The sequence below is a fragment of the Amblyraja radiata genome, chromosome 17 (genome assembly GCF_010909765.2).
Source record: "Amblyraja radiata isolate CabotCenter1 chromosome 17, sAmbRad1.1.pri, whole genome shotgun sequence".
Classification (NCBI taxonomy): domain Eukaryota; kingdom Metazoa; phylum Chordata; class Chondrichthyes; order Rajiformes; family Rajidae; genus Amblyraja; species Amblyraja radiata.
In genome coordinates, this window is record NC_045972.1 from 27,645,993 (window position 1) to 27,664,227 (window position 18,235).

The window sequence follows — 18,235 nt, forward strand, 5'->3', positions numbered from 1 at the left end:
GTATGGTTCTATGAGAGGGAGCGACACAGAGAGAGAGATATGCGGAGCCAAAGAGAGAAAGAGATACTGAGAGAGGGAGAAATATACTGTGAGAGAGAGAGAGAGTTGGTGATAGAGAGGTAGAAAGGTGGTGAGAGAGGGGTGGTAAGAGAGAGGCTGCAAGGAAAGAAAGGCTTTGAGGGAGAGAGAGAAAGAGGCAGTGAGAAAGAGATGGAGAGAGAGACAGGGGTGGTGAGAGAGAAAGAGAGAGGGGGAGCGGTGAGAGAGAGGGGGGGCGGTGAGAGAGAGGGGGGGCGGTGAGAGAGAGAGGGGGGCGGTGAGAGAGAGGGGGCCGGTGAGAGACAGGGGGCCGGTGAGAGAGAGGGGGGGGCGGTGAGAGAGAGGGGGGCGGTGAGAGAGAGGGGGGGTGAGAGAGAGGGGGCCGGTGAGAGAGAGGGGGGCGGTGAGAGAGAGGGGGGCGGTGAGAGAGAGGGGGGCGGTGAGAGAGGGGGGGCGGTGAGAGAGAGGGGGGGCGGTGAGAGAGGGGGGCGGTGAGAGAGGGGGGGGGGGCGATGAGAGGGAGGGGGGGCATGAGAGATGGGGGGGGTGAGAGAGTGGGTGAAAGTGAAAGAGCAGTGATAGACAGAGATGGTGAAAGAGAGGGGGCGGAGACTGACACAGAGGGAGAGGCAGGGACCCCAACAGATGGAGGGTAGGGTAATGAAACCACTGCCATCGAGTGAGAGAGGCACACTCTGTAAATGCACCGAGAGAGGGGGGGTGTTCACACTCCAACCCCTCCCAGTCCCGTCCGACCCCACCGGCACTAAAACACACAGTATGTGGCAGACACAAGCTTTATATAAAAACAGAAAATACCTTGAAGTCCTAAATATGAAATGCAGTGGCGGCTGCTCGATGAGAGGTGTATCGGGACTGGCGACAGTATAATCCTTCATGTCGAAAGGGTTTGGGAGATGGGGTTTACTGATCTGACAGCCGAGCCCCATTTCACAGTCATTGTCCTTGATTTTATACGCTTCCATTATAAATTCACAGCAACCTTTCCAATTAAAACGTTTGACTGAAGATAGATACAAAACGCTGGAGTAACTCCACCGGTCAAGCAGCGTCTCTGGAGAAGAGGAATGAAGAAGTTGTCTTGACCTGAAAGGTCACCTATTCCTTTTGTCCAGAGAAGCTGCCTGGCCCGCTGAGTTACTCCAGCATTTTATGTCCATCTTCGGTGTAAACCAGAATCTGCAGTTCCTTCCTCCACAAAGCGTTTGACTGCGCGGCATTAGTCAGTCTGTTGGCAGTGTGCTTGCACACAGATTGACGGTCACTATGGTCGCTCCCATTATAAATGTTGGCGTACAAACTTATAATGGAGACAGGTTTGCAGAAAGTGCATGTAGGGTTTTTAAAACATATTATAAAAGTCTGCACCAATTCTCACTTCCACATTCTCTCTTTAGCTTCAATATACAAGGCTTAAGCAGCTTCTAATTTCACTTCAGATCCTCCGAGTCTGAACCCAGACAATTAATCACCTCCTGGCGGGACCATACAAGCGCTTCAGATGTCTCGTTATTTGTCAATTTGAGCTTCAGGAGGTGACGGGGCCCGAACCTCGCACCACAAGCGCTCCGGACAGACCCACAGGGCGATGGCAGGTAGGGGTAGAGCCGGGGGAATGGGTGGGTTCTGTAGACGGAGCGCGCAGTGTGGTCAGGACAGGCGTGAGGAGGGAGAGATGGGGACAGGCGGGGGAGGAGGAGTGGGGGATCAGGGGGGAGGCTGAGGGTGAGACGAAGGGGGATGAGAACTCCCGGCACTGTTTATGAAACAAGGTAGCGGACAATTCGGGCGTGTTGCTTCCTCTCAGCGCGGAGACTCCAAACTCCACGCAAGGCACCAGGCCCGTTGCTGCAGCGGGCAACGCAGGGAGCTCCGCGCTGGCGACTACTCTCTCCCTCTGCCTCGCTCTACCACCCGCCCTCCGGCAGCGGGGAGCTGGGGAAAGATCAGGTTCAATACCCACCACCCCTTCCCTACAACTCCAGTACAACCACCGGCAAGTTTATAAAAAAGTATTACAAAATTTACACAGGTGACGAGTTGTCTTGCCCTGTTTCTCCTTGATTCTCGCTATAAAAGTTTGAGCAACGCGCGTTTTAACAATGGTTTTTAGTTTAACTTTTGTTTTTGCTACCAAATGCGGCTTGCGGCTCTGTGGGAGTGGACACGGGAGTGGGGACATGGAGAGTGGGCACCAGGCGGAGCTGGGCGGGGACGCGGAGAGTGGGCACCAGGCGGAGCTGGGCGAGGACACGGAGAGTGGGCACCAGGCGGAGCTGGGTGGGGACGCGGAGAGTGGACACCAGGCGGAGCTGGGCGAGGACACGGAGAGTGGGCACCAGGCGGAGCTGGGTGGGGACACGGATAGTGGGCACCAGGCGGAGCTGGGCGGGGACACGGAGAGTGGGCACCAGGCGGAGCTGGGCGGGGACACGGAGAGTGGGCTCCAGGCGGAGCTCGGCGGGGACACCAGGCGGAGCTGGGCTTAGTGAGGTTCCCTCGCACCCAGCCAGAGTCGAGGTGGGAGGGGCGGGTCAGAATCAAGAATGTGGATAAAACTCAGAACATTACACCAGTACCGACAACAGATCACACAGACCGACCCTCCCACGGCAACGTGCCCTGACCCACAACCCAAACTCTGCAGGGAGGGGTCGCAGCGCCGCCCCAAGTGCCCCCACTCCCTGGTCACCCCAGCTTATGGAGGGGAGGGTGCGAGAATCATTTTGCCTTCCGATCCCCCACCCAACTCAGAGATGCTGCCTGACCTGCTGGGTTACTCCAGCACTTTGTGTCTATCTCCAGTCCCAGCGTGGGGCCAATTTGGTGTCTAGGTGCTACAGCGGGGACAACACAAGACCTGGGGGTCTTTAGGGCAAAGCCAATTAGAGGTGCTACATTTTGCTTTAACGGTCTTTAAAGTTTGCTTTAAAGTTTTTAAAAAGAAACTACTGCAGCTGCTTGAAGTGTCTCCCCCTCCACCCCTCGGGGTTTGTAGTGATCAGTGTCTGATGGTCATGTACAATGCGCTCCGCTCCCTCGCCACCAGGGGGTGTGACTCGTACTGGGGGCCCCGCCACACAACAGCGCCGCTTCTGACCGTGGTCAGGATAGGGAGCAGAGCAGGGAGTGGGGGAAAGGGCAGCTTCCCGAACCTCGCCCTGACGCCCCGATAGCCAGAGTCCCTCGCTGCCCCAACGCAGCACAACTACCAGCCACCGCCGCCACCCACCTGCGCTCGCAGAGCAGAGAGATAGACAGAGTGCTGGAGTAACTCAGTGGGTCAGGCAGCGTTCCTGGAGAACGTAGATAGGTAACGTTTCGGGTCGAGAACAAATCGGAGCCGGTAACAATGACCCAGGAAAGGTGGAGCCCACAACGGTCCATTGTTGGCTGAAGAGGTAATAATGAAGGGATACAAACAACAGTCTTCCACATCCAACAATGGACCGTTGTGGGCTCCACCTTTTCTTGGTCATCCGTACCAGCTCTGATCCGTTCTGTACCTTTCCATACCTCGTTTCCCTCTCCCCTGACTCTCAGTCTGAAGAGGTGTTTCGACTCGAAACGTCACCTGTTCTTTTTCTCCAGAGATGCTGCCGGACCCGCTGAGTTACTCCAGTACATTGTGTCTATCTTCAGTGTAAAACAGCATCTGCAGTTCCTTCCTACACCGAGAAGACAAAAGCACCGGCGGCTGAACGAGGCGCTGGGACAGAGAGACACCTGCTGACCGTATACCGAGTGGTAAAGCTCGCAGTCGTTGGGGGGCCACCCTGGCTCCAGCCAGTCGTGGGGGTCTGGGTTTAAAGTCACTTCTGGGAAGCTAGTACTGGTGGAGATAGGAGGGTCTTCTCTCCTGCTTCAGGGGGTAGGATTTGAAGCCCTTGCTCACGGGTTTGTGCTGGGACACTGGCGGCTGGCACTGTGGCGGCTGTTGGCCGTAGGAGAAGTTGGAGGAGATGCCGGAGGAAGAGGAGCCGTCAGCCACGGTAGACCACACCGCGGACGGCAGCATCTGCATCGAGTCGTTCCACTGGCCCGGGGGGCTGGTCATCTGGTACAGCGAGGTACCCGGGTTGGGCATGGTGTTGCTGTGGGACGCCAAGTGTTGCCACGGGGCCTTTGGAGGCCACGTCTTGGTCTTGTTGTCCTGAAGGAGGAACCATTGTATGTTAGTTGCCGACCAAAATCAAACGCAGAACCGAAACGTCACCCATCCTTGTTCGCCAGGGATGCTGCCTGCCCCACCCACCGTAGGCGCAGAATGGCAGCCACGCTTCCGTCAGTCTGCCCCAGGGCAGCTGTGGCTACAGAAGTAGCTTACCACCACCGAGTGTGACTGAGGAGTGAATGAATAATGCGATGTAAAGCGCCTTGAGTATTAGAAAGGCGCTATATAAATCCCATCCATTATTATTATTATTATTATAGTGTACAGGTGATCGTTGATTGGTACGGACTTGGTAGGCCGAAGGGCCTGTTTTCACGCTGTATCTCTAAAATAAGGAAAAGCAGTCATACAGCTTGGAAACAGGCCCTTCGGCCCCACCTGGCCATGCTGACCACGATACCCCATTCACGTCAGTCCCATTTGCCCGCAGACACAGTTTAATAGTTTTGTACAATTTGTACCTCGTTGGATTTGTTCACAGGAAAATAAGCTGGAATTGTATCAAGCAAGATCTTCACAACACAACAGGGGGATGGGGCTTGAGTGCTTACCTGGCTAAGATCATCTAGTGTGGATAAGACGGGAGGAGAAGGGAGGGTGGAAGTTTCCCGATCACCACTGCTGTGTTTTCTGTGAAGAGTAGAAGAGTAAAGGTGACTTGTACCTGAACACAATGGCCCCCTTTTGGCAACTATTGTCACATGTGCAAAACAGCAATATTATTTTTCAAGGTGCCACATTTGGCACCATTTCCAAAGTCCGGACTGTGCGCTCAGTCTCCTGGAGTGGCGCCCAATCAAGGTGAGCCCCAGGCTGCAGCAGGGTCTCCAGCCATCGCCTTCATCTGGATCGATGTTCCTCTCCTCGCCCAGCCCAGTCTATACCTTCATTGTTCTGGTGTGGATACATGTGATACTTTGCACTACTATTGTCTATTTACTTATTTGTTGTTTATTATGGGTTTTAAACAGAGTAGTAGGTCTACATAACTGTAGTGCTACTGCAAGTAAAAATTTGATTGTTCTGTTATGGGACATATGACAATAAAACACTGACTCTTGATAATATTCATCACCCCGTCACTCACCACCCCCAAATCACCTTGTTTTGGAAAGGAGTCACCGTTCCTTCACTGGGCTTTGGGAGAACAATCACAGTCTCCTTTCCCCACCAGCTTTGGCCGATCCCTCACCACATGGGTCAGGAGGCAAGTCATCACCAGCTTCTGGGGGAAGGAGGGCCGAGGGTTCTGCGCACTCTGTGGGTGAACAGCGAGGTACATGGGCTGTGAAACTTGCTTACCTTCTCTGTTTGACAGCAGCAACAAGGTCAGGCCCTGAGAACATGGAGAATAAACTGTCGCCATTAGCAGAAGAAGCTTCGTCGCTGGAGCTGGCAGAGTCTCCCTGCGTCCCTGACCAGCTCATGACGTCCCTGGTAGACAGAGGAGAGGCGGTCAAACACTACGCGCACACACACATGCACGCATACACCACACACGTCTCAGCAACTCTCGCCTACAGCAGTGCCGCGGGTATAGACGCTGCCTCACAGCGGCAGATTGCTCCTCTGGGAGCTAGCATGGATCTGATGGGATGGAAGATCTACTCCAGAAAGGAATGGGACCCTGCATCCCTGGTCCACTCCAAATAGAGCTGTGTAGACTAGAACCCCTCCATGCCCACTAACCTAGTTTCATCAAAACTCTTCCCATATCCATCCAAAGTTAAACATCGTGGGCGACACAGTGGCGCAGCAGGTTGAGCCGCTGCCTCACAGTGCCGGGTTCGATCCTGACCTTGGATACTATCTGTGTGGAGTTTGCATGTTCTCCCACATGGGTTTCCTCCGGATGCTCTAGTTTCACCCCACATCCCAAAGACGTGCGGATTTATGGGTTAATTGGCCCTCTATAAATTGCCCCTAGAGTATAGGGAACGGATGTGAAAGTGGGATAACATAGAACTACTGTGAATGGGTGATTGATGGTCGGCAGGAACTCAGTGGTCTGTTTCCATGCTGTATCTCTGAACTGAAACTAAAAGCACTGCCTGGGAGAAACTATTTAAAAGGACATTTACTATTATTGTCTGAAGCTTGTGAATGTTGTAGTCGGCAGGGCAGTACTCTGCATATCGCCAACTTGGACAATTTTACATTTTTATCAAGCCAATTAACCTACAAACTTGTACGTCTTTGGAGTGTGGGAGGAAACCGAAGATCTCGGCGAAACCCCACGCAGATCACGGGGAGAACGTACAGACTCCATACAGACAGCACCCGTAGTCGGGATCGAACCCGGGTCTCTGGCGCTGCATTTTGCTGTAAGGCAGCAACTCTACTGCTGTGCCACTGTGACTGTTTACCTAGCGTTACTGATTATTAATTTATTGTTTTACTGATTATTATATATTTATTTGAGTGTGATTACGTTGATGGGCCTGCACAGCCGCAGTAAATGGTTAGCAATGCATATGGATTACTCAGCAGGTCAGGTAGCATCTATGGAGAGGGAAACCGTGCTGATGCTTCAGGCCAGGGACTCCTTCCCTGCTTTAGGCTAGGGAAGGAGCAAAAACAAGTTGCAGAGAAGGTGGTGGGCGATGGGTGGGACAAAGGGAAAAAGTCTCTTGGAGAATCAATGACCTACAGATGCTGGTTTACCAAGAAATACAGAGTGCTGGAGGAACCCAGAGGGTCAGGCAACATCTGTGGGAAGGATAGACAGATGACATTTCTAATTGGCCTGACCTAAAGTAAATTGTGTCCATTCCCTCCACGGATACTGCCTGACCCAGCTCGCTCCTCCCTCGGCCTGCTGGGAGGAGCGAGCTGGGTTGGTCAACAGTCTTCGTCAGCGTGTGGCTGTGATGCCCCCTGCCCCTCCACCCCATAAATCCCCCATCCCCCCACCGCCCCCTCCCCACATCCCCTGCCCCCCCCCCCCATCCCCCAACGCCCCCCCCATGGTCCCGGGCTGGACACAACCGATCCTCTTACCCCCCCTTCCCCCCTCGCACACCTACCCCTCGGTGAAGTACTCTGGGGGGTGCCACGTCCTGTGTGGCTCGTCGCTGACGGGCCAGTTGGTCCTGGCAGTGCTGTGCCGTCGCATTTGCTGTGCCTGCCGCTTCTGCTGCATGGCCTGACTCACGCCAGCGACATACCGGGCGAACTCTGGGTCCGAGCCCACTGGTGGGAGCAACGACATGGGACAGTGACTGAAGGGGCAGCACCTCGGGAAACCCCCCCACCCCCCCACGTGTCCGGTGTCACAGAAACACGCCCCCCCCCCTCACATGCGCCCAGTGTCACGGGAACCCCCCCCCCCCCCTCCCCCACCCCCACACATGTGCCCAGTGTCAGCCGGCCAATAACTCTGCTCCCAGCCAACATTCAAACAAAACCTTCGCCCCAGGAGCTAGAAGGTGGACGGTTCGAATCCCGGACCAGACACTGGATCAGTTGACAATGGTACGACATTGTATTTCACATCAATAAAACACTGACCCCCCATATGAGCAAACCACAAAATGCTGGAGAAATTTAGCAGGTCAGGCAGCATCCAGACAGGGACTGGACGGGTGACGTTTTAAGCCGGGATCCAAATGTACTGGTTTAACAAGTGTTTGTAATCCTTTGTATAACGTCCGGCCCCAATACCTAGCCCAGCGCAGGGGGGGTAAATCACCCGATAGTTGTAGTCACGTTACACTCCTGTCTACTCGATGCTCCCCTGCCTTATCCCTCCTGTGGGACTCTCTAATGCAAGCCAACACACTTCACACCCAACAATAAAGGACAGACAAGGCCTGAGGCCGAGTTCTCCTGTCGCTGATGTCTTTCTGAGACCGAGCAGAGAGGGTGGGGACTGACTTACCGGCAGGATCGAAGGGTAGGACGTCGGCCAGCATGCCGAAGACACCATCGCTCTGCATGCGGTTGGGCCATGTGTTGTTCCTGGTGTTGGGTGCCTTGGGGGCCAGCATGTCGGACATCACGTTGTCTATGATGCTGTCCATGTAGTTGCCCACCAGACCCAGGCTGTACAAGTCCGAGCCCAGGTCCGAGGGGGGCCCGGGACTGTTCCACTGGCTCAGGGGCCCGATGGGAGAGAGGCCGGGCCCCGGGCTCTGTGCCCGCTGCTGGGGCGAGCTGTTGGGCCACTTGCCGGGGGCTCGGGGGGCGTGGGGGAGGGAGGGGGTGGGGGCCGGCTGCCCGATGGGTTGCAGGAGGTGCTGGTAGTAGGGCGGAGGTTTCTGGGGGTGTTGTCGGACGGGCTGGGAGGGGGGCATCGGGCCGTGGGGTGCAGGTGGCCCCTGCTGCAGGACCCCCCCTTTCTGGTCGAGGACCCCGGCGGGGCTCTTGCGGCTGACCTGCGGACTCGCCTGCTGGGACTTGCCCATGGTGAAGCCGGAGAGGAAGTCGATGACGTCCTGCATCTCCTGGTCGCTCGGCAGCTTGATGCCCTCCTCGCCTTTGAGCAGCGCCTCCCTCTGGTCGAGGGAGAAGCCGTTGACCAGGGGGTTTCCGTGGCCACGGCTGGGATCCTGGCCGTCGGCAGCCTTGGGGAAGTGCCCGACGTTGAGGATGCTCTGTAGCCGCTGGTCGGCGTGAGGCGGCTTTGCCCGCCGCTCCTCCTCGGTGCCCATCAGGGAGAAGCCGCTCTTGGAGGGATTGCTGGGGATGGAGAAAGATCCGGCACCGTTGCCGTTGCCGCTGCTGCAGGAGCCCCTCTTGGTGAAGCGTGATGTCAGCTTGGCAAAGGTCCTCTGCAGGCCCGCCGAGGGCTTGGCCATCGACCCGTTCCCCACCGGCAGCTCCACTGGGCTCCCAAACTCGGCACACTCCCGCCGCAACTGGATCTGGATGCTCGGCAGAACCTGCTCCCTGCCCCGGCAAACGAGAAGTGAAAATTACCACCCACAAGTTCAACAACAGCTTCTTCCAAGCAACCAACAGGGGCAATGGTTAAAGGAGTTATGTGGGCAAGGGTTTTATTTACACAGAGGGTGGTGGGGGCCTGGAATGCCCTGTCTGGGTGGTGGAGGACCATCCTACCAGCAACTAGAGAGAAGTCCTGAGATACTATCTACCTCTTCATAGACCCTCAGACTATATTTGATTGGACGTTATCTTGCACTAAACGTTACCTATCTTTTCCTCCTAACGCCATTCTCCTGCCTTCTCCTCATAACCTTTGATATCTTTATTAATTAAGAACCTGTCAATCTTCACTTTAAAAATACCCAATGACTTGGCCTCCACAGCCCTCTGTGACAATGAATTCCAGAGTCACCACCCTCTGGCTCTTCCTCACCTTCACTCTCAAGGTTCGTCCTTTTATACTGAGGCTATGGCCTCTGGTCCTAGAAATGTTCTACTCGTGGAAACATCCTCTCCACATCCACTGTGGTCTTTCGTTATGTGGTATCTCTCATTCCCCCTCATCCTTCTAAGCTCCAGCAAGTACTGGCCTAGGGCCGTCAAACATTCCTCATACATTAACCCACTCATCCCAAGGATCATTCTCGTAAACGTCCTCTGGATCCCCTCTAACGCTAAAATCATTCTCCCTCAGATATGGGACCCAAAACTGCTCACAATATTCAGAATGTGGTCAGACCAGTGCCTTATAAAGACTCAGTACATCCTTGTGATTTATATATCTGAAGGCATCTGATATTTAGATAATGTAGAGATATACATTGCGAAAACAGGCCCTTCAACGCACCGGGTCCGCGCCAACCAGCGACCCAGGTAGCACTATGCGACACACACTAGTGATAATTTAGAATTTTTTACTAAACCCAATTGACCAACTAACTTGTACATGTTCAGAGTGTGGGAGAAAACTGGAGCACCCGGTGAAATCCCACGCGGCCACAGGGGGAAACATACAAACAGTCAGGATAAACTTTGGGACTATGGCGCTGTGAGGCAGCAACTCTACGGCTGTGCACCGTGCCGTGAGCTAATGGTATTGTACCTGGGTGCACATGACAATAGTAAACCTGACCCTGAACCAGTGTGGGGTATATGGCAGGCACTAACAGGGCCATGGTGTGTGTGTGTGAGGTTAGGTAGAGGATGTCTGTGCTGGCATTGACTCTCTACCTTCGCTCTTTCCACTTGGACAGGTCGAAGACGGCGGTGTACAGCACGTCGATCAGCCCCAGGGTCTTCTCCGGGTCGAGGCAACGCTGCAGCAAGGACATGGTGGCGGGATCCTCCTTCACACACCTGGCACCGTAAACAAAGCAGTACGGTAAGGAGAGGAAAACCACCGCCTCGCATGCCCCACGTACACTCCTAACAACCACACTTCCTTAGGATGTAGGTGGAGGCCAATCGGCTCATCCAGCCTATGCCGGCGCACTCGGGGAATGGCATTTGTCTGGGACACAATTATGCACTCAGTTCCCCAATAACAACCTCCCCCCACCCCGGACTGCTTCCCTTCCCTACCGTCCACCCTCCAGGCCGGACCGGCCCCTCCCTGCCATGTCCACACCCCCTTCCCCATCCCTCCGTCCGCCCCCCTCCCTACCCCGTCCAGCCACCTCCCCATTCCTCCATGCACCCCCCTCCTGATTACTCCGTCCATCCCCCTCCATCCCACCCCCGCCTCTCCCCCTACTCAACCCCCGCTGCCTCCCTCCCCTCCCCTCCCTCTGACCCCCCTTCCCTCCATCCACCCCCCTCCGTTATACACCTCTATAAGATCATCCCTCATCCAAGGGAGAAAGCCCCAGCCTGCCCAACCTCTCCATGCATCTCAGGCCTCGGCCTGTCTCCCACAAGGCTACTGACCCTGTGAGCGGATAGGTGGCAGTGAGTCACAGGATGTTGCTACTCACCAGGTGGAGGGGACCTGAACCACCACACGGGTGCCCTCCAGGCTGATCTGCGGCGCGTAGGCCTCCTTGTTCTCGATCTGTGCTGTGTCCACCACCACCTGAGGGAGGGAAAAGACAACGGCTGCTCAGTCCAGCCTCACCTCACAGACCAGAAAATGAACGTTCTTCTCCTCACAGAAGCTGCTTAACCGGCTGAGTTTACTTTACATTAGACTTTAGAGATACAGCTTGGAAACAGGCCTTTCAGACCACCAAGTTCATGCCGACCAGCTGGTCAGGATCAAACCCGGGCCCGTGCGCAGTGAGGCAGCAACTCTGCCCGCTGTGGATCACGCGGTGTCACGTTCGGCACGGACATTGACAGTTGAAGCTCGCACACACAGACGGCCGGCGAGGGTTCTCGGAGCTCCCCCCCCCCCCCCCCCCCCCCCCCGCACTGACCACAGCCCCGGTCACTCACCAGGCCGGCCTGCCCAAACAGCAGCTGCACGGCGGTCTTGCAGGCACCGCGCCAGGTGGACGGGCACACCTGGTTGAGGATCTCCGTCGGCGGCTCGTCACGAGGCGACACATCGCTCTGTCCCGATGCCTCCTTGATCAGCTGTACCATCGCCTGCTGCGAGACGGGGCAAAGTCCTGGTCAAATTCAACACTCCCTGCACCCGCACAGATCCCAGCAACACAGTCAACTGCGATTAGTGCGCCACGATTCACCAAAATAATTGGAGTAATATCTCATGAGGGATAACATTTGTACACAAAGGATGGTCGGTGTATGGAACGAGGTGCTGGTGGAGGCAGGTACTATCGCAATGTTTAAGAAACATTTAGACAGGCACATGGATAGGATGTTCGGAGGGATATGGGGCCAGGTGGGACTAGTGTAAATGGGACCAGGACATGATGGTCAGTGTGGGCAAGTTGGGCCGAGGGGCCTGGTTCCACGATGTATGACTATTACTATGAGATGAAGGAGTCCCTAGTGAGATGAAGGGCCCTAGTGAGACCACACGCTGAGTATTGTGTGCAGTTTTGGTCTCCAAATTTAAAGACATTCTTGCTATTGAGGGAGTGCAGCGTAGGTTCACAAAGTTAATTCCCGGGATGGCGGGACTGTCATATGTTGATAGAATGGAGCGGCTGTGCTTGTATACTCTGGAATTTAGGATGAGAGGGGATCTTATTGAAACATATAAGATTATTAAGGGTTTGGACAAGCTAGAGGCAGGAAACATGTTCCCGATGTTGGGGGAGTCCAGAACCAGAGGCCACAGTTTAAGAATAAGGGGCAAGTCATTTAGAAAGGAGATGAGGAAAAACGTTTTCACACAGAGGGTTGTGAATCTGTGGAATTCTCTGCCTCAGAAGGCAGTGGAGGCCAATTCTCTGGATGCTTTCAAGAGAGAGTTAGATAGAGCTCTTAAAGATAGCAGAGTCAGGGTATATGGGGAGAAGGCAGGAACGGGGTACTGATTGTGGATGAGCAGCCATGATCACCCCAATGGCGGTGCTGGCTCGGAGGGCCAAATGGCCTAGTCCTGCACCGATTCTCTATTGAGAGAGAACATAGGGAACTGTAGAACACAATGTGCTTGAGTACCTCAGTCCATCAGCCAACATCTGTTAATACATACCTAGCAATGAGTTGCAGCCTTTTCCTGGTGGGTTAGACTGCCTACCCTACAGTTCCCTGTAGAAACACACAACTGCAGATGTTGGCTAATGCACAAAGGGACACAGAGTGCTGGAGTAACTCAGCCGGTCAATCAGCATCTCTGGAGAACATGTATAGGTGACGTTTCAGTTCAGGTCCCTACAATCAGTCTGAAGAGTCTCAAGCCAAAACATCACCTATCGATGTTCTCCAGAGATGCTGCTTGACCTGCTGAGTTACTCCAACATTTTGTGTCCTTCTGTGCATTAACCAGCATCTGCAGTTCTGTGTTTCTACAGGGAACTGTAGGGCAGGTAGTCTAACTAGGACCAGGAAAAGGCTGAAAACCATTGCTAAGGATGTATTAACAGATACATCGGCAAAAGCAATGCTGTTTTATTAAAGGAAATAGTTTGCAAACTATAGTTCTTTAAACATGTTAAGTATCACAGGGTTGATTAGGAGAACCAGTAGATGTTGTCTATTTGGATTTCCAAATGCCATTCGATTAAGGACCCGGTAAAAGAAAGTTGCATGAAAACCTTGAGTGATGTTTTGTGATGTGGGATGCTGCAGACCAGGTCAGCTTTCATAGAGTGTTACAGTGTGGAAACAGGCCCTTTGGCCCAGCTTGCCCATGCCGACCAGGATGCCCCATCTACATTAGTCCTACCTGCCCGTATTGGCCCCTATCCTTCTAAGCCTTTCCTTTCTATATATATATATGCCCAAATGTTTTGCCCATTCCTCATTGCCTTTGAGCAGGTTGGGAGCATCCCAGCTGGTGAAGGTACTTCCTCCAGCGAGCTCCTGAGCCAATCATCTATTCTCACCTTGGACTTAAAAACACTTTTTCCCTTCAGTGCACAGCTTATATAATGCATCAGACGTCTGTGCCTCTGAAGTTGTGTAAAACCACAAACACAGGTCCCTCACGAGCACACTCAGAAGCTTGTTTTTAAATGGTGATGTTGACAGCCATGCTGGAAACAGATGGAGCACAAGGAATGACAGTGCATCAACCGGTAATGCACCCCGTCCACTCTAGCGGCCACAAGCATCCCGGGCATGCTTTGATCACAGGAGCTGCTAGGCATGGACAATGATTCACCCTTGTTCCACAGCCGCTCACCACAACTTTCCTTCACATGCTCTCTCACAGGGGCACCGCTCTATTTTAAGCTTTTATTTTCCTTCTTAATCCCTCTGTGGCATAATTATTTGCAGCTGGGCCAGATCCGCTCCTTGAAAGCCCTTTGTTCAAACCAGGTTCAGGCTGGCCATTCGGCCCGCACTCTTTGTGCTGGCTTCAGGAAGGGGCCATCCAGACCGTGGCCCTGCAGATTTTATCACCAGCTAGTTATCCAACTCCCAGTTGAAAGTTGGCATTTAATCTGCTCTCTGGCAGTGGATTCCAGAGCACAGAAACCCACTGTGACTAAAAAATGAATTACTTTTGGTTGAAGATAGATACAAAATGGTGGAGTAACTCAACGGGTCAGGCAGCATCACTGGAGAAAAAGAGTTGGTGATGTTTCGGGTGGCAACCCTTCCTCAGACACCGACCCAAAATGTCACCCATCCTTTTCTCCAGAATCTGGAGAAAGAAAAGGGTTGAGAGGGAAAGATTAATCAGCCATGATTGAATGGCGGAGTCGACTCATGGCCAAATGAGCGGATTCCTATGCCTTATGAACGACAGGACAAAGACTACTGTCGACAGAATGTGTTGTTAAGGAGTTAGCTACCATCTTCAGCTTCAGGTTCTCCGCTCCAGACTCGCTGAAGGAGACGCCCTTGAGGAAGTGGGGTCCGATCTGTACAGGCACGGTGGGCAGCTCGCACTGCAGGGGCTGCGCAGGGTACTGCCGTCTCCCTGCCTGCTTCACCTCCGCCTCACTGCAGCAGCCCTGGAAAGACAGCAGATACAGGGTGAGTGAAGCTCCACGCTGTTCACCCAGCACCAGATAGAGCCAGATACACGTACATGCCAACCAAGATGCCCCATCTGAGCAAGACACATTTTCCCCATGCCCCTCTACACGTTTCCTGTCCATGTACCTGTCCAAATATCTGGTGATCCCTGCTCATCTCCCATCCACCGTTTCATTTTATCCCTCTTTCTCCTCTCCCCTGTCCCCTTTCATCTATATGCCTCCCTCTAGCTTTACATTTCACTCCTCTTTTCTTACAACACCCTATTGTTTCCTTTGATCACCATTTTGTGTCCACCACTTTTCACCTCAGCTAATATACCCCCCCCCCTCCATACCTGCCCCCACCCCTCACTTGCCAGGCTTTGTCCTGCCCCCACCGCTCTTTTCCAGCTTTCTCCACACCCACTACAATCAGTCTGAAGAAGGGTCCCGACCTGAAACGTCACCTATCCATGTTCCCTAGAAATGCTGCCTGACCGCTGACTTTGTGTTTTACTGTCTATTAAAACATTGCTGCTATAGTATCTGTGTCAACTACTTCCTTTGGCTGCTCGTTCCATATACCCACCACCCACTGTGTGGAAAAAGTTACCCCTCAGGTTCCTAGTAAATCGAACCAGGACACGCAGGCCAACCTGAGGAGTACCTTCAGCAACAGATTGGTTCCACCAACATGTAGTACAGAACGCCTTTTCTCTGTGGCTATCAAACTGTACAACTCCTCTGCCTTCGGCCGTGAGGTTTATTGACTCGACAATTAATTTCCCTCCTGGGATAAATAAAGTTCTATCGTATCGTATGGTATCAACCCGAGTAGCTCAGCTGCAGTGGACAATCCATCAAACGGTTGAGAGTCCCTGCACTCCCTCCTCTCACCACTAGAGGTCTGACTGGATCACCGAGTCAATGTTCCCCACCAGTGACCAGCCTCACATCAAGCCAGCAATTTCGTTTTCTTAATCTTTAGAGATACAGCGCAGAAACAGGCCCATCGGCCCACTGAGTCCGTACCGAACAAATATCACTATCACTATACTAGCACCATCGCACACACCAGGGACAATTTACAATCTTTACCAAAGCCAATTAACCTTACAATTCCGTACAGACAGCACCTGCTCAGGATCGAACCCTGGTCTCTGGTGCTGTGAGGCAGCAACTTTAGTTTTAGTTTGGTTTAGAGATACAGCACGGAAACAGACCCTTCGACCCACCAAGTCCGCGCCCACCAGCGATCCCCGCACAGTAACACTTTCCTACACACACTAGGGACAATTTACAATCTTTACCGAAACCAATTAACCTATAAATCCGCACGTCTTTGGAGTGTGGGAGGAAACCGGAGCACCCAGAGAAAACCCACGTGAGTCACGGGGAGAACGTACAAACTGCACACAGGCAGCACCCGTGGTCAGGATCGAACCCGGGTCTCTGGCGCTGTGAGGCAGCAACTCTACCGCTGCACCACTGTGCAGCCACATTAAGAAAGTTACAGGACTCTCGTCTCCCCGACTTGAATCAAACCCCGTGTTTCTTCCCCTCGTCAGGACTTATTCTGCCACAGCACGCACAACCTTGCAGTGAGCTCCCCGTCAGCCTGTGGCACCTGCCCGCAGTAGCTAGAGTGAGCAACACCTGGCAGGTGATCAGAAGCTCTATTTACCTGTAAAGAGGCCTCAATGGCTTTCGGATTCAGGTGGAACCCAGCCTTCATGGCGTATTCACAGTGACCCAAACTTTCCAAAGCCACTTTGTAAGCCTGTAACACAACAATTAATCAGGTGAGGCAAATGTTTAAACATGACAACCAAACAAAAACCTTTAAAGTGTCATTCACGCATTATTATATTGAATATATAATATTTTGAAGAAACAGACATAAAAATAATACAAAGTAGCTGGGTGAATTGGTTGATGCTGTGTTCACTTCCCACTCGAGCTCATCTCTCCTGCCACCGCTTCTCGCTCCTCTCTCGTACATGTTGTTTCCTCTGGGAACCTCCCAAGCTCCTTGCCTCAACCACTTCCTGTGGCTGCAAGTTGCACATTCTACTCATTCTTTGCGAGCAGTGTTGCCAATTTCCCTGTTGCACTGATGGCCCCAAGTTTTGCATTCTCCTAACTACAAGTGGAGAAATCCTCTGTGTATTAACTCGGCCCAAGCCTCCACAAACATCATCAGCCTTCCTCCCCGTCTCTTTGCGAAAGAAGAAAATCAAAATCAACCTCTCCTAAAACCGGAATTTTTCAATTCTTGTGGTGTGCTTTAAATATTTTTAGCACATTTTGCAGTGTTTCCGAACCCTTTACTGGAAACCCAGTGCATGCACAATGTTGGGACACAACACAAACCGTTATCAGTTCATTTGTCCTGGCGTTTGTACAAAAGGACCATGCGAATACACAACTGTCAGAGCAGGTCAGAGGCTGGCTAGTCAGTGGCAAGTGACTCACCCCCTGACACCCGGGGGAGCCTTCGTACAGTCTGCAGGGCACAAGTTACTGCTGCAATAGGACACTCTCCATGAGAAGCTGGAGTTCCATACATGTTGTCATCTCACTGTTAAATAATACTCTAAATAATATTTTAAATAATACTCTGCCTTCTATTCCTTTCAAAGTGGATAACCTCACATTATATAGAAATAAGGAACTGCAGTTGGTGATTTATACCAAAGATAAATACAAAGTGCTGGAGTAACCCAACAGGTCGGGCAGCAGCACTGGTGAAAAAGGACGGCGACATTTCGGATCGGGACTCTTCTTCAGACTCATGGGTGGGGCCGGGACAAAGCCTGGCAAGTGATGGGTGGATATAGGTAAAGAGGGTGATTGGCGCATGGGAGGTGGAGGCGAAAAGGCTGGAGGTGAAAAGGAGACAAAAGTGTCACTGTCCACCCCTGTTATGTTGGTACTGAGAGAAGTTCAAGATGTTCGATTATGGATGTTGGGAAAGAACGATGGCGAATGTAAGGGGAAGCAGGGAAACGGCGCACCAAACTACTGCCACACTTCAGCGAGGTTGATAAGACACAAAATACTGGAGTTACTCAGCAGGACAGGCAGTATCTCTGGAGAGAAGGAATGGGTGACTTTTTGGGTCGGGACCCTTCTTGGGTCTGAAGGAGGGTCTTGACCCGAAACGTCACCCTTTCCTTTTCTCCAGAGATGCTGCCTGTCCCGCTGAGTTACTCCAGCATTTTGTGTCCATCCGGTGTAAACCAGCATCTGCAGTTCCTCGCTACACATTCGGTGAGATGTTGACCGTGTGCGCCCCATCAACGCAGCCGCTTGGTGGCCAGTGCTGGTGGGCAGAATCACTCACCTGCAGAGCACTGTCGATCTTCATGTTCAGATCCTTCAGCTGATGCTCGGGAATTGCAGTGGTCTGTGTGCAGATCAACCGCTGGACCTCGATACCAGCCAGGCACCCATCGCTCCCCCTCTCACGCAGACGAGAGGTGGCCTGTAAAAGTGAACACAACGTCGTCAGTACAACTGGCCCACCTTTTCCTTTAGTTTAGAGATACAGCACGGAAACAGCCCACTC

The 18,235-nt window shown here is 53.0% G+C and overlaps 1 protein-coding gene across 4 annotated transcripts in view; it reads right to left on the reverse strand.

The window, feature by feature from the left end:
• Positions 1-820: 820 nt before the first annotated feature.
• The window catches only part of garre1 (granule associated Rac and RHOG effector 1), a 98,411-nt gene continuing 80,996 nt past the window's right edge, over positions 821-18,235 (reverse strand). For all 4 annotated transcript variants that reach the window (XM_033035898.1, XM_033035899.1, XM_033035900.1 and 1 more), the window contains 11 exons: positions 18,011-18,151; positions 16,349-16,444; positions 14,497-14,658; positions 11,555-11,710; positions 11,095-11,192; positions 10,352-10,477; positions 8,115-9,124; positions 7,261-7,426; positions 5,537-5,668; positions 4,786-4,864; positions 821-4,213 (listed from right to left, as the gene is read on the reverse strand). In XM_033035898.1, the coding sequence (XP_032891789.1) occupies positions 3,887-4,213; positions 4,786-4,864; positions 5,537-5,668; positions 7,261-7,426; positions 8,115-9,124; positions 10,352-10,477; positions 11,095-11,192; positions 11,555-11,710; positions 14,497-14,658; positions 16,349-16,444; positions 18,011-18,151 (2,493 nt within the window). In that variant the 3' untranslated portion in view covers positions 821-3,886. The remainder of the gene's footprint in view (positions 4,214-4,785; positions 4,865-5,536; positions 5,669-7,260; positions 7,427-8,114; positions 9,125-10,351; positions 10,478-11,094; positions 11,193-11,554; positions 11,711-14,496; positions 14,659-16,348; positions 16,445-18,010; positions 18,152-18,235) is intronic.